Source organism: Anguilla anguilla, chromosome 19, assembly GCF_013347855.1.
Source record: "Anguilla anguilla isolate fAngAng1 chromosome 19, fAngAng1.pri, whole genome shotgun sequence".
NCBI classification, from domain to species: domain Eukaryota; kingdom Metazoa; phylum Chordata; class Actinopteri; order Anguilliformes; family Anguillidae; genus Anguilla; species Anguilla anguilla.
The window spans coordinates 768,639-795,603 of record NC_049219.1 but is presented as its reverse complement, the minus strand read 5'-3'; the positions used below and the strand labels follow the sequence as shown (position 1 = coordinate 795,603).

The following is a 26,965-nucleotide window of genomic DNA, read 5'->3' as shown; positions in this document are numbered from 1 at the left end:
GAACTCTACCCAAGTACCAGGACAATTTAGCCCTAAACCTGACTACCTCTGCCAGCAGACTGAAACTAGGGGATCTTTCAGCAAGACAGTGACCCCAAATTCACATTAAAATCCACTAATAAAAAGGTTAATGATGCAGAAGCATCATTGTGCAATGGCTACAACTGTCTAAAGACTGCTGAAACTCCCTGAAAACCTGTGAATCAATTGAACAGCACAGCCCATAAGCACAGATCAACAAAGACATCAGGATCTGGAAAGATTGTGGATGGAGGAAGAGTCTAAGATCCCTCCCAATTTGTTCTCTGGTCTTATAACACGTTATGTAAAAAGGCTCAGTGCCATTATCCCTGCGAGGGGAGGGTGCACACAGTACCAAATACAGGGGTGCCAATAATTGTGATGCACAATTTTTGTAAAATTGTTGTATCATCTGAGAAATGTGTCATTTTGGTAGTTTCCATTATATCATTAAATATATTCCATATGTTGGACAATGATACCGCAGCACTGGTACTGGTGGTCATAAGCCGCGTTTCCACCAAAAGTACCCGGAACTACTTTTCAAGGAACTAAAAGGTTCCTTCAGCCCATTGTTGTCTGCGTTTCCACCGCGGTCTAAAGTCCCGCGAAGATTAGGCAAATTAGCCCACTGACGTATGAAAAAGCGACGTTGTCGTCGGTCCATCTGTCCTATGATTTCTTCTGTAACCCCATACTACCACCAAAGTAGCCTACATTATTTTCTAATAACTGGGACAGCCCGGAGAGGTTTATTCCACTTATATACAACGGGTTACCAACAATGACTATATATGGTTACTTTTGTATTTATTGATTTTTATCGATTTAATCACCTGGAATCTAAATATTCTTCTGCAGCCTTTTGGGCATATTTTACCGTTGTCAAGCAAAACTGTCGTTGGTAGTTGAACTTGGACCGTTGTTATGCAACAAATAGGATATAACAGGCCAATAGTCAGAGTATAACTGTTTTATACATCCTCTCAAACACATTCATTATGTTTTTATGCGAACATTCAATTTCATGTCTTGACATCCGAGGCGACAGAATGCATTCACATTTCCAATATAACTGGCAACAACAGCAGAAAACATGCACACGTTGTAAACAATTTGCTGTTTGATTACTTTCTCATCGTCAATTCCATATAGGCTAATCGCAAAATGACAAGAATAGAACGAAAACTCGGACTTGCGTGAAAATTTTAATTAGCAGTGGTACAGCCACCGTTTGCTTTCCTTCGAAGTTACTGCTAGCCGAGCAGCGAAGTGTGCCCTCCAGATGCGAACCATGCACCATAAATTAGTCCATAGTCTTCCTGGTCTTTTTGTGGAATTGAAGAATGGCAGAGTAAAATTACAGCAGTCTGAAAAAGCTAAAGGGACGATTACTAGAATTAACCTGTTATTTTACCCTGACAAAAAGTGCGGAAGGTGATTTCCAGTTTGCTTTTACTGTATCACCAATGTGAATTATGCAGAACTACCGCATACCTCACATAACTGTATCAAACGTTTTTAGTCAATTACAACGGGCTAACAAAGAAAATCCGGAAGAAAATATTCAGCAACCGAATTAATCCGTTTGAATGTTTTGGTATGTAATACGCTGTCCCAGCACGAATGCTTAGCATTTTATAAAACGAATACTAAAGCAAGAAAAGAACAGAAGAGCACACGTTATAATTCCAAGACGTTGGCAGGCTAACCAAAACTAGGCTACTGCGCCGCATAACATACAAGTTTGATTTAACATGGCAGTTGAAATAAAACAAATAACACTGCAAGTAGTCGACCAATCAGAAATTTTCAGCGCTTGCGCCCCACCCCAAAGGTTCCGGTACTTTTGGAAAGTACTACCCCCCGAGCAGGAACTTTTTTGGGGGTAAAATAAAGCCCCCGGAACTAATTTAGACCCTAGTTCCTGCGGTGGAAACGCACCGAGTTCCTCAAAAGGTTCCTAGTTCCTGGGTAAAGTTCCTGCGGTGGAAACGCGGCTTTAGTAATTGTTATCATGGGTGCAGAATATTTTGGAAGGAATTGTATTACTGTACAAGTTTATGGCTCAGTTAAATTCCAGATTTGTCCCTGTCTGTTCTACAAGATTTGATGTATGTGTGTGTCTGTGTGTATTATTGTGTCTGTGCGTTATCATGTTCTTCTTGTGTGTATTTACAGGTCTGCCAATTTGGGTCAGAACCCACTTGTGAATCTGATCTGGTGTGTTCAGTTGTCCTGAGACAGGGGGCGCTGTTTGTAAAATGAGTTCCTCAGAGATGACCGAGACTGACGATCGAACCCACGGCCCTGCGAGGAAGAGGTAAAAATGCATGAATCAGAGAGTTAATGTGCTGTGAGTTAGAGCTGCAGTAAGAGGATGAGATTAACTGGAAGCTCTGTCTCCATGTGCTGTGAGTTAGAGCTGCAGTAAGAGGATGAGATTAACTGGAAGCTCTGTCTCCATGTGCTGTGAGTTTGACCTGCAGTAAGAGGATGAGTTTAACTGGAAGCTCTGTCTCCATGTGCTGTGAGTTAGAGCTGCAGTAAGACGATGAGTTTAACTGGAAGCTCTGTCTCCATGTGCTGTGAGTTAGAGTTGCAGTAAGAGGATGAGTTTAACTGGAAGCTCTGTCTCCATGTTTTGTTCACAGGGTCCAGGTAGATAGGGCTGGGTCACCTGTACCCAGCTGTCTGTCTATGAAGAGTGACCATTCATTGAATCAACCAATCGAATTCAGAGGAGAGTTCACAGGTGATCAAAGGTAATGAACCATGTTCGTATTGAATTAGACCTGCAGCCAGAGGATGAGTTTAACTGGAAGCTCTTTCTCCTTGTGCTGTGAGTTAGAGCTGCAGTAAGAGTATGAGTTTAACTGGTAGCTCTGTCTCCATGTGCTGTGAGTTTAAGCTGCAGTAAGAGGATGAGTTTAACTGCAAGCTCTGTCTCCATGTGCTGTGAGTTAGAGCTGCAGTAAGAGGATGAGTTTAACCTGAAGCTCTGTCTCCATGTGCTGTGAGTTAGAGCTGCAGTAAGAGTATGAGTTTAACTGGAAGCTCTGTCTCCATGTGCTGTGAGTTAGACCTGCAGTAAGAGTATGGGTTTAACTGGAAGCTCTGTCTCCATGTGCTGTGAGTTAGAGCTGCAGTAAGAGGATGAGTTTAACTGGAAGCTTTGTCTCCATGTGCTGTGAGTTAGAGCTGCAGTAAGAGGATGAGTATAACTGGAAGCTCTGTTTCCATGTGCTGTGAGTTAGAGCTGCAGTAAGCGGATGAGTTTAACTGCAAGCTCTGTCTCCATGTGCTGTGAGTTAGAGCTGCAGTAAGAGTATGAGTTTAACTGGAAGCTCTGTGTCCATGTACTGTGAGTTAGAGCTGCAGTAAGAGGATGAGTTTAACTGGAAGCTCTGTCTCCATGTGCTGTGAGTTAGAGCTGCAGTAAGAGGATGAGTTTAACTGGAAGCTCTGTCTCCATGTGCTGTGAGTTAGACCTGCAGTAAGAGTATGGGTTTAACTGGAAGCTCTGTCTCCATGTGCTGTGAGTTAGAGCTGCAGTAAGAGTATGAGTTTAACTGGAAGCTCTGTGTCCATGTGCTGTGAGTTAGAGCTGCAGTAAGAGGATGAGTTTAACTGGAAGCTCTGTTTCCATGTGCTGTGAGTTAGAGCTGCAGTAAGAGGATGAGTTTAACTGCAAGCTCTGTCTCCATGTGCTGTGAGTTAGAGCTGCAGTAAGAGTATGAGTTTAACTGGAAGCTCTGTGTCCATGTACTGTGAGTTAGAGCTGCAGTAAGATGATGAGTTTAACTGGAAGCTCTGTCTCCATGTGCTGTGAGTTAGAGCTGCAGTAAGAGGATGAGTTTAACTGGAAGCTTTGTCTCCATGTGCTGTGAGTTAGAGCTGCAGTAAGAGGATGAGTTTAACTGGAAGCTCTGTTTCCATGTGCTGTGAGTTAGAGCTGCAGTAAGAGGATGAGTTTAACTGGAAGCTCTGTCTCCATGTGCTGTGAGTTAGAGCTGCAGTAAGAGGATGAGTTTAACTGGAAGCTCTGTCTCCATGTTTTGTTCACAGGGTCCAGGTAGATAGGGCTGGGTCACCTGTACCCAGCTGTCTGTCTATGAAGAGTGACCATTCATTGAATCAACCAATCGAATTCAGAGGAGAGTTCACAGGTGATCAAAGGTAATGAACCATGTTTGTATTGAATTAGACCTGCAGCCAGAGGATGAGTTTAACTGGTAGCTCTTTCTCCTTGTGCTGTGAGTTAGACAGCTGCAGTAAGAAGATGAGTTTAACTGGAAGCTCTGTCTCCATGTGCTGTGAGTTTAAGCTGCAGTAAGAGGATGAGTTTAACTGCAAGCTCTGTCTCCATGTGCTGTGAGTTAGAGCTGCAGTAAGAAGATGAGTTTAACTGGAAGCTCTGTGTCCATGTGCTGTGAGTTAGAGCTGCAGTAAGAGGATGAGTTTAACTGGAAGCTCTGTCTCCATGTGCTGTGAGTTAGAGCTGCAGTAAGAGGATGCGTTTAACTGGAAGCTCTGTCTCCATGTGCTGTGAGTTAGACCTGCAGTAAGAGTATGGGTTTAACTGGAAGCTCTGTCTCCATGTGCTCTGAGTTAGAGCTGCAGTAAGAGTATGAGTTTAACTGGAAGCTCTGTGTCCATGTGCTGTGAGTTAGAGCTGCAGTAAGAGGATGAGTTTAACTGGAAGCTTTGTCTCCATGTGCTGTGAGTTAGAGCTGCAGTAAGAGGATGAGTTTAACTGGAAGCTCTGTCTCCATGTGCTGTGAGTTAGACCTGCAGTAAAAGTATGGGTTTAACTGGAAGCTCTGTCTCCATGTGCTGTGAGTTAGAGCTGCAGTAAGAGTATGAGTTTAACTGGAAGCTCTGTGTCCATGTGCTGTGAGTTAGAGCTGCAGTAAGAGGATGAGTTTAACTGGAAGCTTTGTCTCCATGTGCTGTGAGTTAGAGCTGCACTAAGAGGATGAGTATAACTGCAAGCTCTGTCTCCATGTGCTGTGAGTTAGAGCTGCAGTAAGAGTATGAGTTTAACTGGAAGCTCTGTGTCCATGTACTGTGAGTTAGAGCTGCAGTAAGAGGATGAGTTTAACTGGAAGCTCTGTCTCCATGTGCTGTGAGTTAGAGCTGCAGTAAGAGGATGAGTTTAACTGGAAGCTCTGTCTCCATGTGCTGTGAGTTAGAGCTGCAGTAAGAGGATGAGTTTAACTGGAAGCTCTGTCTCCATGTTTTGTTCACAGGGTCCAGGTAGATAGGGCTGGGTCACCTGTACCCAGCTGTCTGTCTATGAAGAGTGACCATTCATTGAATCAACCAATCGAATTCAGAGGAGAGTTCACAGGTGATCAAAGGTAATGAACCATGTTCGTATTGAATTAGACCTGCAGCCAGAGGATGAGTTTAACTGGAAGCTCTTTCTCCTTGTGCTGTGAGTTAGAGCTGCAGTAAGAGTATGGGTTTAACTGGTAGCTCTGTCTCCATGTGCTGTGAGTTAGAGCTGCAGTAAGAGGATGAGTTTAACTGGAAGCTCTGTCTCCATGTGCTGTGAGTTAGAGCTGCAGTAAGAGTATGAGTTTAACTGGAAGCTCTGTGTCCATGTGCTGTGAGTTAGAGCTGCAGTAAGAGTATGAGTTTAACTGGAAGCTCTGTCTCCATGTGCTGTGAGTTAGACCTGCAGTAAGAGTATGGGTTTAACTGGAAGCTCTGTCTCCATGTGCTGTGAGTTAGAGCTGCAGTAAGAGGATGAGTTTAACTGGAAGCTTTGTCTCCATGTGCTGTGAGTTAGAGCTGCAGTAAGAGGATGAGTATAACTGGAAGCTCTGTTTCCATGTGCTGTGAGTTAGAGCTGCAGTAAGAGGATGAGTTTAACTGCAAGCTCTGTCTCCATGTGCTGTGAGTTAGAGCTGCAGTAAGAGTATGAGTTTAACTGGAAGCTCTGTGTCCATGTACTGTGAGTTAGAGCTGCAGTAAGAGGATGAGTTTAACTGGAAGCTCTGTCTCCATGTGCTGTGAGTTAGAGCTGCAGTAAGAGTATGAGTTTAACTGGAAGCTCTGTGTCCATGTGCTGTGAGTTAGAGCTGCAGTAAGAGGATGAGTTTAACTGGAAGCTTTGTCTCCATGTGCTGTGAGTTAGAGCTGCAGTAAGAGGATGAGTATAACTGGAAGCTCTGTTTCCATGTGCTGTGAGTTAGAGCTGCAGTAAGAGGATGAGTTTAACTGGAAGCTTTGTCTCCATGTGCTGTGAGTTAGCGCTGCAGTACGAAGATGAATTTAACTGTAAACTTTGTCTCATGATTTGTTCACAGGATCCACTGCTCACCAGCATCCAACCGTCTTGTAGAGAGGAGTTCAGAGAAACTCTTCTCAAAACAGGTACTATTTATATTTTTTTCTATTTTAATATTTCTTGTGTGATTGTCTTGTACTGTACACTGCATTTCCTTTTTTTATATATGATCGCATGACAAATAATGAATTAGTAGCCTTTAATTGATAAGATTGAATATGTAATCAGGTTTTTTAAGTTTGTAGAGTGCTACCTGGCCCTCCTGGGCTCACAGAAAGATGCAAATTCTTTTTTAGGACCCAAACACAATGGCAGAGTAAGACTTCAAACAAAGTGTTTGAAGCATGCAGTTTATAGTCAGAATTCTCCTAATGTATTGCACTGAGAAACTGATTTATTCTATGGGAACTCTTGATTTATCACAAGTAGTGTCTCTACAAAATCACACAATAAAATATCCAGTGTTAATTCAACTCTCACCTCTTAACAGATAATGTTTCATCCCACTCTGCAATGTGGGACCAAATGTTATCTGTTAAGAGTTGAATTAACACTGGACATTAACTGGACATTTTATTGTGCATTAATCAGGGATTAAAGGTGCACTTCAAACTTGAGGCTTTGGACCTTCTGCATGTATTCTGTTTAAAAGTATCTGTCCCCGTTCTGGCCATCCAAAAGAGAAAACATGAGACATATTGCAAGAATCTCATTGTTTCAGTTGCTCTGATACAGCACACCACTTCATGTGTTTATTTCACACAGTGATACAGCACACCTCTTCATGTGTTTATTTCACACTGATACAGCACACCTCTTCGTGTGTTTATTTCACACTAATACAGCACACCTCTTCATATGTTTATTTCACAGTGATACAGCACACCTCTTCATGTGTTTATTTCACAGTGATACAGCACACCTCTACATGTATTTATTTGGTAAATGGTAAATGGACTGCATTTATATAGTGCTTTTATCCAAAGCGCTTTACAATTGATGCCTCTCATTCGCCAGAGCAGTTAGGGGTTAGGTGTCTTGCTCAAGGGCACTTCGACATGCCCAGGGCGGGGTTTGAACCGGCAACCCTCCGACTGCCAGACAATCGGTCTTACCTCCTGAGCTATGTCGCCCTTTGTTATTTCACACTGATACAGCACACCTCTACACCTCTTCATGTGTTTATTTCACACTAATACAGTACACCTCTGCATGTGTTTATTTCACACTAATACAGCTGACCAGCAGCCTTGTGAAGCAGAAGGATCTCACTGACTCACTGGAGAGAGATGAGCAGCACAGTAAGAGTTTTCACTCATTTCTACTGTGGCCATTACAATGCTGAAATGAGCTTAGCAATCGAATATAACAGAGTAAAATGTTTTGTTTAGCATCTACACTTTCATAAGTGTTTTACATCAACAGTCTTTCATATAGAAACCATCACACACTACACGTACACAACGGTGTTTAAATTAAAATACTGCATCCAGCAGTGATTATGGGGCAAGCAAATGCACATTAAATGTCCCTGAAAGAGATTCAAATCTGGTCTGAGTTTTTATTCAGGATTAATGAGCACTGAGCATAAAAATTATAAGATGATTAAATTACTACATGACCCATGAAGACCATATTTACCACATCATTAAAAAATTGAAAAATTAAGAAATTGAATGTGATAAAGGAATTGAATCCTTTTTCATTGTTTGATATGTTTTCATTTTGTGTGTAGAACACACTGTGAGAAGTGTGTAACACCTTAAGAGGTGTGTGTACCATTGTGACAATGGACTGCATATGTATTTTTTATTGTCTGTTCTGTTATTTTAAACATTGCTTCTCATATTTCGTCTCCTCAGATAAATCCATAGAAAGAGCCCAGCAGGCACTGAAAACTGCTCTGAAGAAGAAGTTTGAACACACATTTGAAGGTTTAGCAAAGCAGGCCAACCCAACCCTCCTCAATGAGATCTATACAGAGCTCTACATCACAGAGGGGGGAAGTGGGGGGATCAATGATGAACACGAGGTCAGACAGATTGAGACAGCATCCAAGAGACAAACCACACAGGAGACTGCAATCCTCTGCAATGACATCTTTAAGCCTTTACCTGGACAAGAGAAACCCATCAGAACTGTGCTTACAAAGGGCATCGCTGGCATTGGGAAAACCGTCTCTGTGCAGAAGTTCATTCTGGACTGGGCAAATGGAAAAGCCAATCAGGACATTGATTTCATCTTCACTCTTCCTTTCCGAGATCTGAATCTGAAAAAGGAGAGAGAATTTAGTCTCATGAAACTGCTGCAGCAATACTTTCCGCAACTGAAAGAGATCAAAAGTTTTGAAGATGAAGTCAAAATTGTGTTCATCTTTGATGGTCTGGATGAGTGTCGACTTCCTCTAGATTTCCAAAGCAATAAGATCTGCCGTGATATAACAGAGTCATCATCAGTGGATGTGCTGCTGACCAACCTCATTCTGGGGAATCTGCTTCCCTCTGCTCTCCTCTGGATCACCTCCCGACCATCAGCAGCCAATCAGGTCCCTCCTGAGTGCGTCCACCAGGTGACAGAGGTACAAGGGTTCAAGGATCCACAGAAGGAGGAATACTTTAGGAAGAGAATCAGAGATAAGATAAAGGCCAGCAGAATTATCTCACACGTAAAGTCATCCAGGAGTCTCTACATCATGTGTCACATACCAGTCTTCTGCTGGATTTCTGCCACTGTGCTGGAGACAATGTTGGGTAAAGTAGGCAATAGAAAAATGCCTAAAACTCTGACTGAAATGTACACACACTTCCTGCTCATTCAGACTAATGTGAAGAATGAGAAGTATCCTGGCACCAATGAGACAACCTCAAAGAAAATGTCAGCATCAAATGCAGAAATCATCCTGAAACTGGGTCAGCTGGCTTTACTACAGCTGTTAAAGGGGAATCTGATATTCTATAAAGAGGACCTGAGAGAGATGAGCATTGATGTCAGTGAAGCTTCAGTGTACTCTGGGGTGTGCACAGAGATCTTTAAAGAGGAGTGTGGGTTGGGTGAGGAGAAGGTCTACTGCTTTGTGCATCTGAGCATTCAGGAGTATCTGGCTGCCTTGTTTGTGTTTCATTCATGTGTGAATGAGAACAGAAATGTACTCAGAGCAGAAGAATCAAAACCTTGCAGTGACGGAGTGCAGCTGTCTGAGTTACACAGGACTGCAGTGGATCAGGCCTTAGAGAGTAAGAATGGACACCTGGACCTTTTCCTCAGATTCCTTCTAGGCCTCTCTCTGGACTCCATTCAGACTCTATTAGGAGAAATACTGACAAAGACAGGAAGCAGATCACCTGCACCAGATTGGATAAAAGCACTGCATAAATACAGTCCTTTTACCATTTACCATTTATATACACAGACGAGAAGCAGATCAGAGAGCATTGAGAAAACAGTCCAGTACATTAAGAAGAAGATCAAAGAAGAATCTTCAGCAGAAAGGACCATCACTCTGTTCCACTGTCTCAATGAACTGAATAAAAACGCTCCAGTGGAAGAAATAAAGAAGTTCCAGAGATCAGGAAAACTCTCTAATGAAAAGCTGGAACCACACCAATGTTCAGCCCTGGCCTTTATGTTACAGATGTCAGAGGAGATCCTGGATGAGTTTGACTTGACGACCTACAACACATCAGCAGAAGGTTATGAGAGACTGCTACCAGTAGTCGGGAACTGCAGGAAGGCCATGTGAGTATTATGTAATTATTAAAGTAGATGATGACAGCATGTTTTTATAAACACTTCATAGTTAAAGTGAAAATAGAATACAATAAAATTGTCAGGCAAGTGAGAATTATGATTTTTGAGTCAAGCTATTTTAACAGATTGTGCCCTCATTTAATGAATACAGAAGTACTGTCAAATGTAAAAAATGTATCCAACATGTAACATGTATTTTATTAGATTTAATTTACATATTATCATTAAAGATACCAGTTATTAAATACATCATGAATTCCTTGTTAGGCAAACCAATGTGATGGATCAATAATGGTCCAAACATACAACTCGCAGATTTAAATGTAGAGGGGTGCTAATTCCTTATAGCGGACTTTCTTCCTCTTAAGAGGTGTGATAGTATCCAGGGTTCTGGAAAGTATGTAATTTATGTTGTCTGTCAGCTGATCAATTGAGCTAATGCTTGCATTTTTGTATGTGTTTGGGTGGGAGCCAAGAAAATCCCCACAGTGCACAAATGAGCCTGGGAGCTAATTAATAAAAGCATTTGCAGTCCTGGAGGAAGCTTACAGATAAGGTAGAATGAAGGATCTGGTGACACATGACAGACTTGTGAAAGTTGGAAAGTATTTAAATAATGGTCTGATAGCACAGGGTTTTTAGGCATAACTGCTATATTTGCTATTTCTGTATCATAAGTTAAGACCAGATCAAGAATATGGATATGAGAATGTGTGGACTGATGTATATGTTGATCAAAGCCAATAGATTCAGTGATAGACAAGAGTGCTGATCTGAGAGGATCACTTTCACTACCCATGTGAATATTGAAGTCCCCTACAATTACTACTTTATCTGAATTAACAACCAGGCTGGAAAGGAAATCCGCAAACTCAAGTATAAAGCCACTGTATGGCCCTGGTGGCCTGTATACAATTGCAAGGTTAAAACTGACTGCTTTTTTGTTCGGATGTGCAAAACTGAGAACAAGCACTTCAAAAAAAGTTACATTTGAAGCCGGATTTCAAAGTAGCAAAAAGATTAAAATTATATACAGCAGCAACACCACCGCCATGACCCGTCAGACGAGGAACGTGAGTATAGCTGTAGCCAGGAGGGGTGGATTCATTTAAGGCAATATACAGTTTTAAGCCAAGTTTCAGTTACACATAAGATTTCAACTTGGTGATCAATAATTAATTCATTTACAAGAGTTGCCTTAGGGGCTAGTGATCTGATATTAATTAATCCAATTTTTAGCTGAGTTTTTAGCTGTGTTTGGTCAGCCGCATTATTAGTAGAATAACAAGGTCTGATTTTTTGCAGATTAGCCATGCAAACACCCCTATGGTCTTTATTGAACTAACATTTGTCCTTAACTTTGACTTGGACAAGTAAACACAGGTGTTACATTTATTCTTATCCAACTCAGTTTGGTGAAGTAGTTCGAACTGTGTTTGTGTAGAAAAAAGAATCCCTCCTTTTAAATGTCAGTCAGTTAAGGACAAATCTTGATTGAATAAAATCCATGTTTTTAAAAAGGGGGGAAGAATCCCCCTTTTATTCCTAGTCCATGCATAGATAATTTGTGAGTGGGAGATGACCAGAGAGAGCCTGCTCATTCTGTACCCCTCTTATATTGTTCATGAAGATGAGATTTTTTTTTAACATTATGATTAATATAATGCTGGGTTTGGTTTGGGAGAGGCAAGTGTGGTTATGAATGAAATGTTTGTGTTACTGTATTGTGAGATTAGGTCAGGCAGTAAATGCACCATGTTAGAAGGCCAGTAGTGCCACCCTGGTCTCTGCTTTATTCTGGTGTAGGCTGACCCAGAATCCAATAGTGCCTGTAGACAGAGTGAAAACAGGAAGGTAGAGGAATTGTAGGATATAATGGGTGTCAGGGTGAGGTCTTCTCAGGGGACTGTTAAAGTGCCTGTTTTTGAGGTAATTCTGTGGCTTATCTCAGGCTAAAGTCTGGCCTGTACAAGGTTCTGAAGTTGCCTAAAGCCTGGAAAAAGTTAAATGGTGTCTCCTTGGACAGCACCATCAAATGTATCACTATTCCAACAAACAGAACTCAAAGGGATCATTAACAGTTCCTACATAGCTTTGGTTTCACTACCTGGTTATATGTAACACCAGCAGAACAGATGCACTGCACTCCATGGTTATATATAACCTCAGCAAAACAGACAGACTGCACTACAGTACCTGGTTATGTGTGAACAGATCACTTTTTTGCATTCCTGTTTCTAAAGTGAATCTGGCTTTTGCTGTGTATTGGCTTGCAATGCTGTGGGAAGTTTCTCACAGTTACCAGCAAAAGTAAAGAAGCAGAGCCTAACTCACTATCCACCCTGAAAGATGTGTGTTATTTCTTGCATCTTTAATTTGGTTGTATCTGTGGCAAATGTCAGAAGAAAGGGGGCCATTTGGGTAAGAATTTCATCTGTAGAACTGTCAGAGAGTTCTGTCCAACAGGACGTCTAATTCTCAGGCCCAAAGTGCTGCAGTTGGAGATTGTAGCAAAGTCATTTTCCTCAGAGCATCAGTAACTTTAAATCCTCAATATAACTCTTCATCACTTTATGTGATTCCTGTTACATTGCACATATCAGATTTTACAGTATATTGCACTATTTAATCATACAATAATATATAAACTCTTCTTTGCAGACTGAACTACTGTGACCTCACAGAGAAGTCCTGTGAAATTGTGGCCTCAGCTCTTCAGTCATCAAACTCACCCCTGAGAGATCTGGACCTCAGCAACAATAACCTGGGAGATACAGGAGTGAAGCTGCTCTGTGCTGGGCTGATGAGTCCAAACTGTAAACTACAGACACTGGGGTGAGTAGTGCTGTGTACTGTGTGACCTTAACTAAATAGAACACAAGGAGACTCCTCACGGCGATATAGAGCACAGGGTCATTATATAGCAGGGACACAAGGAGACTCCTCACGGCGATATAGAGCACAGGTTCATTATATAGCAGGGACACAAGGAGACTCCTCACTGCGATATAGAGCACAGGGTTATTATATGCACCTTTAGCTGCTCCAAACAAAACTGGCACCAACCCACGGTACTGTCCATAGCCCAGCTCCCAAACACCATCTAAAAGCACCCTCCCCTTGGCCTGGAAGCTAGGCCTCTTATAGAGCCCATGTTTAGGTAATGGACCACAGCTGATGTGATTGCAGTGAACCACAGCTGCAGCTATACCCGTCTGTAGGGCCGATGCTGCCCCCTGGTGGACAGCACCCCAATTCCCTTCCTGGCATCACATGTTAAACAGGCAAAAGCTTTGAGGATATGCTGTAGGGCACTCAGCACAACTCCAGTTATTGCATTACTAATGAGATGGGAGAAATACCACTGAGGCATAGATGGATTAAACTTGCTTTGCATAACTGGATTAAGTTTAAATTATCTAGTGTAGATCACCCTACTATGCATCCTATTGAGGACTCATGGGAAGTGGACATGCAAGGGCAGAAAGAGGAGAAAAGTGCTTTTTAATTGTGCAAGTATGCAATGGAGAAAGCTACAATTAGAGGGGAAAAGACATGGCTTCTTCAATCTGCTGGTCTGACATCTCCCCTTGGTTTCTTCTGGATCCTGTAATAGACCTAGCTGTATTAGGAAAGAACAGAACTGACAGAGGGCCTCTTACAATAAGTTCAGCTGACGCACAGCTGCAGCAAATGCGGGGTGGATATCTGCAGATCCTCAATATCACTCTTCATCACTCAACACGATTACTGTTACATTGAAAATATCAGATTTTACAGGATATTGCGCTATTTAAACATACAATAATATATCAACTCTCTTTTGCAGACTATACAGCTGTCGCCTCACAGATATGTCTTGTGAAATTGTGGCCTCTGCTCTCCAGTCATCAAACTCGCCCCTGAGAGATCTGGACCTCAGCTGCAATAGCCTGGGAGATTCAGGAGTGAAGCTGCTCTGTGCTGGACTGATGAGTCCAAACTGTAAACTACAGAGACTGGACCTCAGCTACAATAACCTGGGAGATTCAGGAGTGAAGCTGCTCTGTGCTGGACTGATGAGTCCAAACTGTAAACTACAGACACTGGGGTGAGTAGTGCTGTGTACTGTGTGACCTTAACTAAATAGATTTAGTGATTATGGATCTGTGCAGTGAAATATAGGGTTTCCAGGTTTGTGGTTCTTGACCAGAATGTAAGTTTTCAGTGGAGTCTGCAGTATCAGGTCACAGGTGATGACTGAATGCTGGATGCATGATTGACATTGTGAAATATTGACCACTTCAGTACAGTAATATGTTTCACATCTATCATAACATAACAAAAATAACATAACATAACATAACATAATGACGAGAATAGGCCATTCAGCCCGACATGCTCACCGTTTTAATACCTACCATTAGTGCTAGGTTTACCTACGAACTAGACAGAAACCAGCACCATATCAAGCCTTGACAACCCCCAGAGTTTCTGCCTCTACTACATGACATGCGCCAAGCTATTCTACACAGTGACTACTCTCTGTGTGAAAAAATACTTCCGAACGTCGGTGCGGATTTTACCTTTTGCTAATTTCCATTTATGCCCCCTATTTATGTCATACTAACAGAGCTGAACCTGAAGAATCTCTTGTAGTTCACTTTGTTGATCCCCTTTATGAATTTAAAAGACTCAATCAAATAACCCTGAGTCTACTTGTACTAAGCTTGAAGAAGTTAAGCATCTGAAGTCTTTCCTCAAAATTTTTATCTTTCATACCAGGAACCAGTTTGGTTTCCCTTATTTCAACCTTTTCCAGATCCTCTATATCTTTCTTGTAGTACAGTCCCCAGAACTGCACACAATTCTGTAAGTGTGGTCTGACAAAGGCATTGTATAAAATAAGTATAACGTCCTTGGATTTACAGGGCTCCAGACTAACTTTTTACATTGGATGCACTGGTGCGCCTAACTTTTTAATTTAAATTAATTTTAATTTAATTTAATTTAATTTAAAAATTTTCACCGTGCCTTTTGGCGCTGTAATAATACATTTTAAGTGTTACCTTTTTTGTCAGTTCCCATACACATTGGTAATTTCTTAACACATGTAAATGATTGTAAACAGGAATAAAGGTGGAGATAAATGTTTTTTCTTTATTTAAATGACAGCACAAACAAGAAATGGCAATAACCTCAATTGTTTAAAAAATAAACTTAAAAAGTGCTGATGTTTAAAGTGCTTGACAAACTCAAATGAATAAATCAAACTCAAATAACTCAAATAAAAGTGTGCGCTGCTCCCGGAGGAGTACAGGGCGCGGTTTCACACATACACACTAGTGATGCGCGGATCGGCTCGGACGTCATCCGAATCCACATGTACGCGTAAATCATCCACCCGCCACCCACCCGAACAAATAATTTTCACCCGATCACACATTACCGCTATTTCTCATTATTTCGCAGCTGTTGCATATGACATACCCAGCACTTGACTCGTCATGGTTATTTATTTCACTAAATTGCGCCCACATGGAACTTTTCTGCCCTTCCTTTTTTTAATTCTCCTTTTTTAAATTTTCTCTCAGATCTTTTTTTCCTCCATTGCTGCTTAAGACAAGTGGACGCCGCAATTGGCGCAACGAGAGTCTAGTCTGCTAATTCACGCCTGACGAAAAATGAAGATTAAAATATATAATATTATATAATATAATATTACATTTTAGAGAATGTAATTAATATTTTCCTCATTAATGATGTATTATTTCACCCACCTACAACCCATCCGCTATTAATCAGAATGTTAATTTTTATGACTCAGCCCGCCCGATCCGCAGATTAACCGTGGTGCCCGCGGATATAACTGCGATCCGCACATCACTAATACACACGTGCCTTATTTATTTCCCCACCCGCAATCAGCGAAGAAGAATATCAGGGTCAGAGCCAATCAGAGGCAGAGTAGGGGCGGGTCTTCGCAGAATGTGGGTGGGGGAAAAAAATAACGCAACCCTACACACACAGAGACAGACCTGCTAAATGTCAGGTGCACCGGTGTGACTAATGAAAATGTTTAGTCGCACTTGACAGATTTTTGGTCGCATGTTCAACCAAAATGGTCGCACTCTGGAGCCTTGATGTATACTCACTACTATCCCAGCATCCTGTTGGCTTTTTTACTGCAACAGCACAGTGCCTAGAACCTGAAAGGATTTGATCAACTATTACTCCCAAAATTGAGCACATTCCAATGTCGTTCCTCCCATAAAGTAATCTAGCCTGATGTTTTTATTTCCCACATGTAGAACTTTACATTGAGCTGTATTGAGTTTCATTTGCCAGGTTTTCACCGACTTCTGGATTCACTTCTGTCACATATTGCAGTCTTCATCCATCCCCATTATTCACTACCTGCTCTGCACTGTAATGAAATCCATACTTACACTAGAGCTACCGCGGTTACTGCATTACCGCGGAAACACAATCACGTGTTGAGGACAGGGAAACTTAATGCTACAGGGCATAGGTGGCTTGCTGCCCTAGCCACATACGATTTTGAAGTAAAATATCGCCCTGAGAAGGTCAATGTTGAGGCTGATTTGCTTTCCCGAAACTGGATTGAACAGGACACTGAGACATGGAGAAACCTTTCACAGGGTGATGTGAAGGCGATTTGTGTTCGTGTGCATGTGCAGGAGTCTAGTGACAGTGATGTGCACTTGGCAGACAAACTAGGTGTTCCAGCAGAAGGTGTTCCTGAGCTGTATGCTTTTGCAACTCATCTCAATTTGGGTCAGCTAGAACAGTTCACCCGAGAAGACTTGCGAGAAGCGCAGCTAGAGGACAGTGTTCTCAGAGTAGTTAGACAGGCTTTGAACACAGGTCAGTGGCCGGCAAACTAGAGCTGCCGCGGTTACTGCATTACCGTGGTAACGCAATCACGTCGCGTCCACCGCAGAGTCAAGCTGATCACCGCTTCACCGCTGGGTTTTGTTTTTTCCAGTTTATTTTAGGCCAATTGTTTATGTTCTAATTTCTTACTTGTAAAAGTTGTGATCTGAAATAAATGCAATGCAATTTTTAAAATAATTATAATTTCTTCACGCCATGTGTTCATTACATTACATTACATTACAGGCATTTGGCAGACGCTCTTATCCAGAGCGACGTACAACAAAGTGTATAACCATAACCAGGAACAAGTATGACGAAACCCCTAGAGAGAAGTACCGGTCCAAGTACAGGGAACAACCGCATAGTTCAACCTGGACCCTGGTGGTTAAACTGATTAACACTAGCAACGAGAACGGCAACAACGCAATCTATGGAAAAATAAAAATAAATAAAAATACAAGTAGTCGTTAAGACTGGCGCATCAACTAAGTCACCTATTAAACAGCTGCCTAGTTACAACCCTAAGTTTAGTCATTTACAGGGGGGGAAGGGATGGGGAGAGGTGCAGCCTGAAGAGGTGGGTCTTCAGTCGTCGTTTGAAATGGGTCACAGTCTCAGCTGTTCTGACCTCCACAGGGAGGTCATTCCACCATCGTGGGGCCAGAACAGAGAGGAGACGTGTTCTGGAAGTGCAGGTGCGAAGAGGGGGAGGTGCTAGGCGTCCTGAGGTAGCAGAACGGAGGGATCTGGCTGGCATGTAGGGTTTGAATATCTTTTGAAGGTATGCTGGGGCTGATCCCTTGACTGCCTGGTATGCTAGAACCAATGTTTTGAATTTGATGCGAGCTATAACAGGCAGCCAGTGGAGGGTAGTGAGCAGGGGAGTTACGTGGGAGTGTCTGGGGAGGTTGAAGACCAGACGAGCCGCAGCATTCTGAATGAGCTGCAGGGGTCTGGTGGCAGATGCCGGTAGTCCAGCCAGAAGAGAGTTGCAGTAGTCCAGGCGGGATAGAACCATTGCTTGGACCAGGAGCTGGGTTGAGTAGGTGGTGAGAAAGGGGCGGATTCTGCGGATGTTGTATAGGAAAAATCTGCATGCCCGGGTTACTGCTGCAATGTTGTTGGAGAGGGACAGCCTGTTGTCCATCATCACTCCGAGATTCTTGGCGCAGGGTGATGATGTCACTACGGTGTCCCCTAAGGAAATGGAAAAGTCGAGGAGGGGAGAGGATAGAGCAGGAATAAAGATTAGCTCCGTCTTTCCCGGGTTGAGCTTCAGGTGGTGATTGTCCATCCAGCTCTGTATGTCCCTCAGGCAAGCGGAGATGCGGGCGGGGACCTGTGTGTCCGATGGGGAGAAGGAGAGAAAGAGTTGCGTGTCGTCGGCATAGGAATGATAGGACAAGCCATGGGCAGATATTACAGGGCCAAGGGATCTGGTGTACATGGAGAAGAGAAGGGGACCAAGGACTGAGCCCTGGGGAACTCCGGTGGTGAGGGGACGGGGTGGTGATACCTTACCCGCCCAGGCAACCTGGAAGGAGCGGTCAGAGAGGTAGGACTCAATCCAGTCAAGGACTGTGCCGCGGATCCCTATTGCTGCCAGGGAGGACAGGAGGGTAGAGTGGTCCACAGTGTCAAATGCAGCGGAGAGGTCTAGGAGAATCAGGACAGAGGAGAGGGAGGCTGCTCGTGCGGCATGGAGCGACTCACTGACCGAGAGGAGTGCAGTCTCAGTCGAGTGGCCAGGCCTGAAGCCAGACTGGTGGGGATCAAGCAGGTTGTTCTCAGAGAAATAAGCAGAGAGCTGGTTAGATGCAGCACGTTCGAGTGTTTTGGATAGGAAAGGGAGGAGAGATACCGGGCGGTAGTTCTGAATGACTGAAGGATCTAGTGTGGGTTTCTTCAGCAGCGGGGTGATGTGGGCCTTCTTGAAGGATGAGGGGAAACATCCAGAAGATAGGGAGAGCACAGACTGGAATGGGGAACTGGCTCATAAACTAGGAGGGAGCGACGCTAGCGTCGCTCCGAATGTACCTAATTAGCAGCTGAAAAGCTGAGTCGAATAACGCACTGATTACAGAGGTTAACAGTTTGTGATAGTGCAATAAGTGCAATAATCGCAATCTATCAATTCTAAGAATCAAACAATCTAAAAACAAAGACACCTAACGCAACCTAAAACCAAAGACCAGTTTCCACACAGGGAAAAGTTTAAAATCTAACGCGGTATGCAATTAGTAAATGAACGCAGATACTTATCCACTCTAGCAGGACGGATTTCAGCAGTTCTACGCACCTGGACGAATTATACACTTACAGTTACAGTTCAAAAGTTTCCACTCACAGTTGTGCAGTTAACATTCTGATCAGAGAATGTGTCACCCAGAACGTGCTTTGGAACTGTTGGCTACGGAAAGTTTTTGCTTCAAATTAGGCTAAAAACATGGATCTTGTAGCGAAACCCAATGTTACTTCTCCTGTTTGGGAACATTTTGGCTTTGAGCCCGATGAAGATGGAAAGCCAAAGAATTTGGATGAGGCATTGTGCCACAATTGCAGCAAGAAAATCTACGTCATGCGAGGAAACAGGACAAATCTAGCATCGCATCTTAGGACCACTCATTGTCCGTTATACAATGCAATGAAAGGCACCCCATGTACCTCGGGAGGTACCGGCTCGGCACTACGTCAGTTAGGAGTCTCAGAGGCATTTGCCAGAGTGACTAAATACAACCGGGACAGCAGCAAGTGGCGAGCACTTACAACAACTGTAACAAAGTATTTGGTTGCGGAGATGGTGCCCTTCCGGACTGTAGGAAAGCCATCATTCCGAGCTATGCTTCAGTCCTTCGACAAGCAGTATGAGCTGCCGGGCAGAACCTATTTCTCGGAAACAGCCATTCCAGAAATGTACTTGAAAGTAAAAAAAATTATTATTTTTTTATGGCGGTTACCGCAACGGTTTGAATGGCTTCGCTAATTTTTGCAGTAAGGAAATAAATTAAAATCAAGCAGCTCTAACTTATACCCCACTCTCTTTCTCATGGTTACCTTGTGATGAAGATGAGTTGTACTCCTTCACATTACACACCTGTGTGTGCTACAGAGTTGTGGCGTTTCTGAAGATATTGAGCATAAAATCAGATATATACCCTATCGACCAATCAACTATTGGTCGATAGGGTACGTCTGTACATCTTCGGGAAGAGGGTCAATCTGATCAACATGCAAACTGCTCTTTAGGTGCAATGTTACATCACTTAGTTTTGTCACTCTTCTGTGGTTCCAATCCAAAGCTAAAGTCTGGATTTCAGAACATTTAAATTCTACAGCAGTTGGCTTTACTTATCTTGCTAGGCAGAAGGTAGAGGTTGCACAGGGTCATTATATAGCAGAAACACAAGGAGACTCCTCACTGCTATATAGAGCACAGGGTCATTATATAGCAGGAACCAAAGGAGACTCCTCACTGCTATACAGAGCACAGGGTCATTATATAGCAGGAACACAAGGAGACTCATCACTGCTATATAGAGCACAGGGTCATTATATAGCAGGAACCAAAGGAGACTCCTCACTGCTATACAGAGCACAGGGTCATTATATAGCAGGAACACAAGGAGACTCATCACTGCTATATAGAGCACAGGGTCATTATTACTGTCCATAGCCACGCTCCCAAACACCATCTAAAAGCACCCTCCCCTAGGCCTGGAAGCTAGGCCTCTTATAGAGCCCATGGTTAGGTAATGGGCCACAGCTGCAGCAATACCTCTCTGTAGGGCTGATGCTACCCCCTGGTGGACAGCACCCCAATTCCTTTCCTGGCATCCCATGTTAAACAGGCAAAAGCTTTAAAACTTTATGCTGTGGGGCACTCAGAACAACACCAATTAATGCATTACTAATGAGATGGGAGAAATACCACTGAGGCATAGATGGATAAAACTTGCATTGCATAAGTGTATTAAGTTTAAATGATCTAGTGTAGAATACCCTGCTAAGCATCCTGTTGAGGACACATGGGAAGTGGACATGCATGGGATTCATTGTTAATTAATTGTGCTGCAACATGATGAACAGACAAGCCAACTAATAAATAACTCTCCAGTGCTTCCTCAGGCAGTATGTGAGAAGGGCATCCAATTGATCTGGCGTAATCTGAATTATGGAGTGAAACATTCAGGCGAAGAGCCACTTCCTCCAAATGGCTGAACACTACAGGGTCAATCTCTGTGATGCAGCTACCTGGAACAAACTGTCAAGGCATCCACACAAAAGAGCACATAATGATGACTAGCGTTTTCAGCTAGGTCAGCCAAACTCAAGCCTCTGGCTATCTCTTGCCTGTATAGGAAACAACAGTTTTCCTATTTGGCTCAATTCTGAAAATATAACTAGAACTAGATTAATCATTTTTAATACAAACCATTCACACCTACATCCTAATTATGATTTAATACCATAATGGAATTTCTGGGACGTGCCATTCAGAAACTGACATGGCGAGCTAACCTAAGTTTTAATACCTTTAAAGGTTCACACAAAGTAAGGTAACTTAATACAGTTTGATGTTTTAGGATACAAACACTGTTTCTAATCTATCTATTGATTACATTTAAATGTTTTTCATAGCCTATTGCCAACTGGTGAAAACTTATCACGATAATGTACATTTGTAGTGTAGTCAGGTTATCCACTAGGTGGAGCCCTAGGCTTTTAGAAACAGGATATACCAACCAATGTAAGACGTCAGTGAGGTAGTGGGGTAGCTTGTTCAGGAGATTGAGTGCAGCCGTGCTGTATGTATGCCACAGTTCTTTAAGCTCCAAAGTAAAGTTTATCATAAACTCTTCTATGTGGTCCTGTTCTATTCCCTTCTGAAGTTATCCCAGCATTATTCTGCAGTTCCCGTTGAATGTCTTCCCTTTTCAGTCCTGTTATGTTCGCTTGCTCTGTGAGTCTGCGTGCATGTCTTAATCCTGCAGGTGGAGCTGATTGCTCTATCAAAAATATGCAATCTGTTAGTCACGAAAAGACTGTTTACGATTACATACATTTGGATCCTTTGATATGCACACACATTAGAGCACCCAAAAAATACTTATGGTAAAACAATGTGCTTACATATCACCAAAACAAACTTTTATTTGGCAATTTCTCCCAAAATGTTTATCAAAATCCCTTACCTTTCATTGGAGAGAAAGTAAGGGTCATTCTGAGTGTTTATCCTGAAATAAGTCACTCAAGTTGCACTACCTAACCAAAAAAAATAAAATCTGTGTTACTTTTTTCCCCGCTCTGCCCTACTAATGTAAATGTGGTAAAAAGCAACCGGTGTTGAAGCAAGGCATGTACAGTGAATCTACGTACTCTGGTATCGATCAACCAATTGAAATATTGTGACACTATGACATTTTCATTGACAGCCCCCTCATTAACATATGGATGAAAAAATACAGAAATAAATACAGAAATATATTGTGGCACCGCACTGGGCGTGACGGTGCAGGCGGGGCGGCACAGAAATACACAGACCGGAGGTTTGGGGAAAAATAGCCCAACAGGCATTTTTATTTACCAAAAATTATATACAAAAAAACCAAAACCAAACTCAACAACTAAAGTCTCTTGTCAGAATTAACTTAAAGTAAAGCAACCAAAATTAGGAGTAACGGCGTCCGGAAGACCGCTGAGGGGATCCCTCTTCAAAGCAGGAAGAGGGATGTGGTCTTGCGTCTCCACCGGATTCTGCAAAGTAGGGGAAAAGTTATCAACAGTTTTCAACAGCTCTCCTGCGGCCCAAAACCCCTCTCCTCAAGGGAGACAAAAGGCCTCCTTTTAAGCTCCCAGCCATCTCCCTGGAGTGGCAGCAGCTGTGTTGCCTCATTGATTGCAGGTGTGTTGACTGCAATGGAGGGAGTTGAGGAATGTCCAGTTTGCCGCTCTCCAGGGTCCTGTGGCTGGGCTTCATATTGGGGCGCTGTCCTGGGTCCTGAAGAGCTGGCCTGGTGGCAGGTTTTAGCTGATGCCTATAAGGCTGAGAGGGGCACTGTGGGGGCATGCCCCGATCCATGCCACAATATATATATACAGGCATAAATTAATCAAAACATAAATAAGGATATAAGTATATACAGAAATAAATGAATCAAGCAATAAATAAATATGGAAATGAACATCCACAGAAATGAATGAATTAAGAAATAAATATGGAAATAAATGCAAATACCCATTTGTCAGATTTTGTCTATTAATTTATTTGTACATTCATTAATTTTTACATTTTCTTGCTTTTGTATTTATTTATTTATTTATTTATTTATACATTAATTCATTTATTGAGTCATTTATTTATTTATTATTTTTACATTTTTGGTCCTCCATATACCTGTAGTACCAGTCAATGGCAATAATCAGTTGTGGTGTTTCTCTGCAGCCAGCAGATGGCGCTGCAGTGTATTTCATTTGCCGCCTTGGTTACATTATTAGATGAAGATTGAATGTTTTTAAAATATAAAGATGTTTGTAGACTGAAGGTGAGGTAAAGTACACCATAGTGATCATACTACTGCAGTTTCTTGTGTTAGCAAATGAAATATGGTTGTTTGCCATGTGATATCATCGCAACATGGAACAGTTTTGTTAATGAAATCCTTGCAGGAAGCCGCCAACCTTGAGTTGAATTGGCTCCTTATTTTTAGTTATTTTTTGTTAATTGAGCCAAGTGATAACCTTTTTTTGTGGATTAGTCAGAATACTTTATGAACATAATTAATATAAACTCTTCCTGTTTTTGTGTGTACTGTGTACATCCCAGGAATGCACGTACTGTACAAATAGGAAATTCCACATTTATCTGCTGCCAAGGTGCACAGTGTGACAATTAGCAGTGAATTTCAATTGTGTGTGTGTTTGTGTGTGGTTGTATGTGTGTGTGTGTGTGTCTGTGTGGTGTGTGTGTGTGTGTGTGTGCGCATGTGTGTGTGTGTGTGTGTGGTCTCTCCACAGGCTGGGTTGGTGTAATCTCACAGAGGGCTGCTGTGATGTTCTGGCCTCAGTCCTGCGCTCTCCTCACTCAGAGCTGAGAGATCTGGAGCTCAGAGACAATGAGCTGCAGGATTCAGGAGTGAGAGCGCTCTCTGCTGGACTGGAGGACCCACACTGTAAACTGCAGAGACTGGGGTGAGTACAAACACAAACCCCTTCAATCAAAAAGGGTTCCAATGTGACACAACCCGGCACTAATGTTAATAATGACTAAATATGGCACTGACATTACTAATGTTTTTAATGTTAAAATAGACAAGAGAGTTATTTTTCTTCACAGAAATGAAGCAACATTTTCCTGTTCTTCCTCTTGGTAGAAACACATTTTAAATCTGACATCAGTTGGAATAAACATATTTTTGAGAAGCGTCAAATCGGTTCTATTCATACATTCTTCAAAATTATGAAAATTAATCGAATCTGTTCAAATTTAGTTTAACTGGTCATTTTGTTAAATAGGCATGATTAATTCCAGAGCCCTGTTATTTTATATTGAGCTGTAGATGGGGTTTGACTCACACAGCCCTGTTAGTTTATATTAATGTGTGTAAGGTGTGTAACACACTGCTATGTGTTACACACACACTGCCCTGTTAGTTTATATTAATGTGCTGTAAAGTAGCACACTGCTAGGTGTTTGACACACACAGCCCTGTTAGTTTATATTAATGTGCTGTAAGGTGTGTAACACACTGCTATGTGTTTGACACACACAGCCCTGTTAGTCTATATTTATGTGTGTAAGGTGTGTAACACACTGCTGTGCGTTTGACACACACAGCCCTGTTAGTTTATATTAATGCATGTAAGGTGTGTAACACACTGCTATGTGTTTGACACACACAGCCCTGTTAGTTTATATTAATGTGCTGTAAGGTGTGTAACACACTGCTATGTGTTTGACACACACAGCCCTGTTAGTTTTTATTAATGCGTGTACGGTGTGTGTGTCCTCTCTGCAGGCTGTCAGGCTGTAGAGTCACACAGAGAGGCTGTGATTCTCTGGCTTCAGCTCTGTGTTCAAACCCCTCACACCTGAGAGAGCTGGACCTGAGATACAATCACCCAGGAGACTCAGGAGTGAGAGCGCTGTCTGCTGCTAAACTGGACACACTCACACTGCTGTAAGTACAGAGAGTTTCCACAATGCACCTCTCACACACACACACACACACACCTGAGAGAGCTGGACCTGAGACACAATCACCCAGGAGACTCAGGAGTGAGAGCGCCGTCTGCTGCTAAACTGGACACACTCACACTGCTGTAAGTACAGAGAGTTTCCACATTGCACCACACACACACACACACGCACACACACACACCTGGGAGAGCTGGACCTGAGACACAATCACCCAGGAGACTCAAGAGTGAGAGCGCTGTCTGCTGCTAAACTGGACACACTCACACTGCTGTAAGTACAGAGAGTTTCCACAATGCACCAGACACACACATACACACACACACCTGAGAGAGCTGGACCTGAGACACAATCACCCAGTAGACTCAGGAGTGAGAGCGCTGTCTGCTGCTAAACTGGACACACTCACACTGCTGTAAGTACAGAGAGTTTCCATAGTGCACCTCACACACACACACACAAAAGGAGTTGGGGGGGGGGGGGGGGGCATGGAGGGCACTGTACAAACCAGCGTTACTCAAGAGAGTTTGGGATCTCCTGTGGAGGGTGCTGCATGGGATCACTGCAGTAAATAAGATGTGGTTGTTGTAGTTAGGGGTTTGATCAGGGACACAGTGATGGTGGAGTTTCAGTATTACAAAGCAATAGAGAACCTGAGTGTGTTTCAGAGTGTGTGTGTTATAAGGGTGTTTTATGTTTAGTGGAGGGAGGGGAGCTATTTTTGCACATGGAACAGGGTGAGTGAATGGAATAAGTTTCCTTTTCTGACAGATTTGTGTTTTTTTCATATGATCGTGGTTTTGTGTTTTATTGCACCTTTGTTTTTATATATGTGATGTCATTGGTGTGTTAAGAGTGGAAATAAAGGATGGTTAAAATTCAGAATTCTGTTCTGCTGTTCTTACAGTGTGGACCATGGAGGAGAGAACAGGACCAAACCAGGGCCCAGGAAATGTGAGTCTGTATCGACATTAGTATTCCATAGATACACACTCTGCTGTGTGTGTGTGTGTGTGTGTGAGAGAGAGAGAGATAGAAACTTCTCTCTTACACACATAAACACACAAACAGAAACACACATGTACACAAACACACACACAGAGGTACTATGACAGTCCTTTCTCTCTCACACACATAATGAGGTGAATATTAATAATGATAATTAATCTCATTAATGTCTCTGGTGTGCAGACGGCTGTCAGCTCACACTGGATCCAAACACAGCGAACAGAGAGCTGTCTCTGTCTGAGGGGAACAGGAGGGTGACACACACACCGGGGAGAGAGCAGCCATATCCTGATCATCCAGAGAGATTTGAGCACGTGCGCCAGGTTGTGTGCAGAGAGAGTGTGTGTGAGCGCTGTTACTGGGAGGCTGAGTTCAGTGTGTCTAAGGGGGGATTGGTTTTTATAGCAGTGACAGATAAAGGAATCAGCAGGAAAGGAGAGGATTCTGACTGTGTGTTTGGGTTCAATAAAAACTCCTGGAGTCTGGGCTGCTTTAAGCGCGATGACCCTGATAAACTCAGTCACTCTGTCAGGCACAATAATAACCGAACAGACCTACCTGCCCTCACCTCCCCCTATCGCAGAGCAGGAGTGTGTGATGATGATGATGCTGGTAAAGGAGTGTGTGTGTTCAGGGTAGGAGTGTGTGTGGACCGTCCGGCCGGGACTCTGTCCTTCTACAGCGTCTCTGACTCTGACACACTGACCCTCCTGCACAGACTCCACACACACTTCACTCAACACAATCCCCTCTGTGCTGGAATTAGAGTGTGGAACTCCTCAGTGTCCCTCTGCCAACTGGAGTAGAGACACAGACAC

At 42.7% G+C, this 26,965-nt stretch overlaps 1 protein-coding gene across 1 annotated transcript in view; it reads left to right on the top strand.

Annotated features, from left to right (window-relative positions):
* The window catches only part of LOC118218898 (NACHT, LRR and PYD domains-containing protein 12-like), a gene marked incomplete at its 3' end in the record, with an annotated part of 28,746 nt that extends 3,659 nt beyond the window's left edge, over nucleotides 1–25,087 (top strand). The window contains exons 2-11 of the mRNA XM_035401639.1: nucleotides 2,203–2,344; nucleotides 2,676–2,786; nucleotides 4,090–4,200; nucleotides 6,339–6,405; nucleotides 7,557–7,620; nucleotides 8,182–10,054; nucleotides 12,728–12,901; nucleotides 13,896–14,156; nucleotides 23,960–24,133; nucleotides 24,961–25,087. Of these exons, the coding sequence (XP_035257530.1) occupies nucleotides 2,286–2,344; nucleotides 2,676–2,786; nucleotides 4,090–4,200; nucleotides 6,339–6,405; nucleotides 7,557–7,620; nucleotides 8,182–10,054; nucleotides 12,728–12,901; nucleotides 13,896–14,156; nucleotides 23,960–24,133; nucleotides 24,961–25,087 (3,021 nt within the window). The remainder of the gene's footprint in view (nucleotides 1–2,202; nucleotides 2,345–2,675; nucleotides 2,787–4,089; nucleotides 4,201–6,338; nucleotides 6,406–7,556; nucleotides 7,621–8,181; nucleotides 10,055–12,727; nucleotides 12,902–13,895; nucleotides 14,157–23,959; nucleotides 24,134–24,960) is intronic.
* Between the last annotated feature and the right edge of the window lie 1,878 nt (nucleotides 25,088–26,965).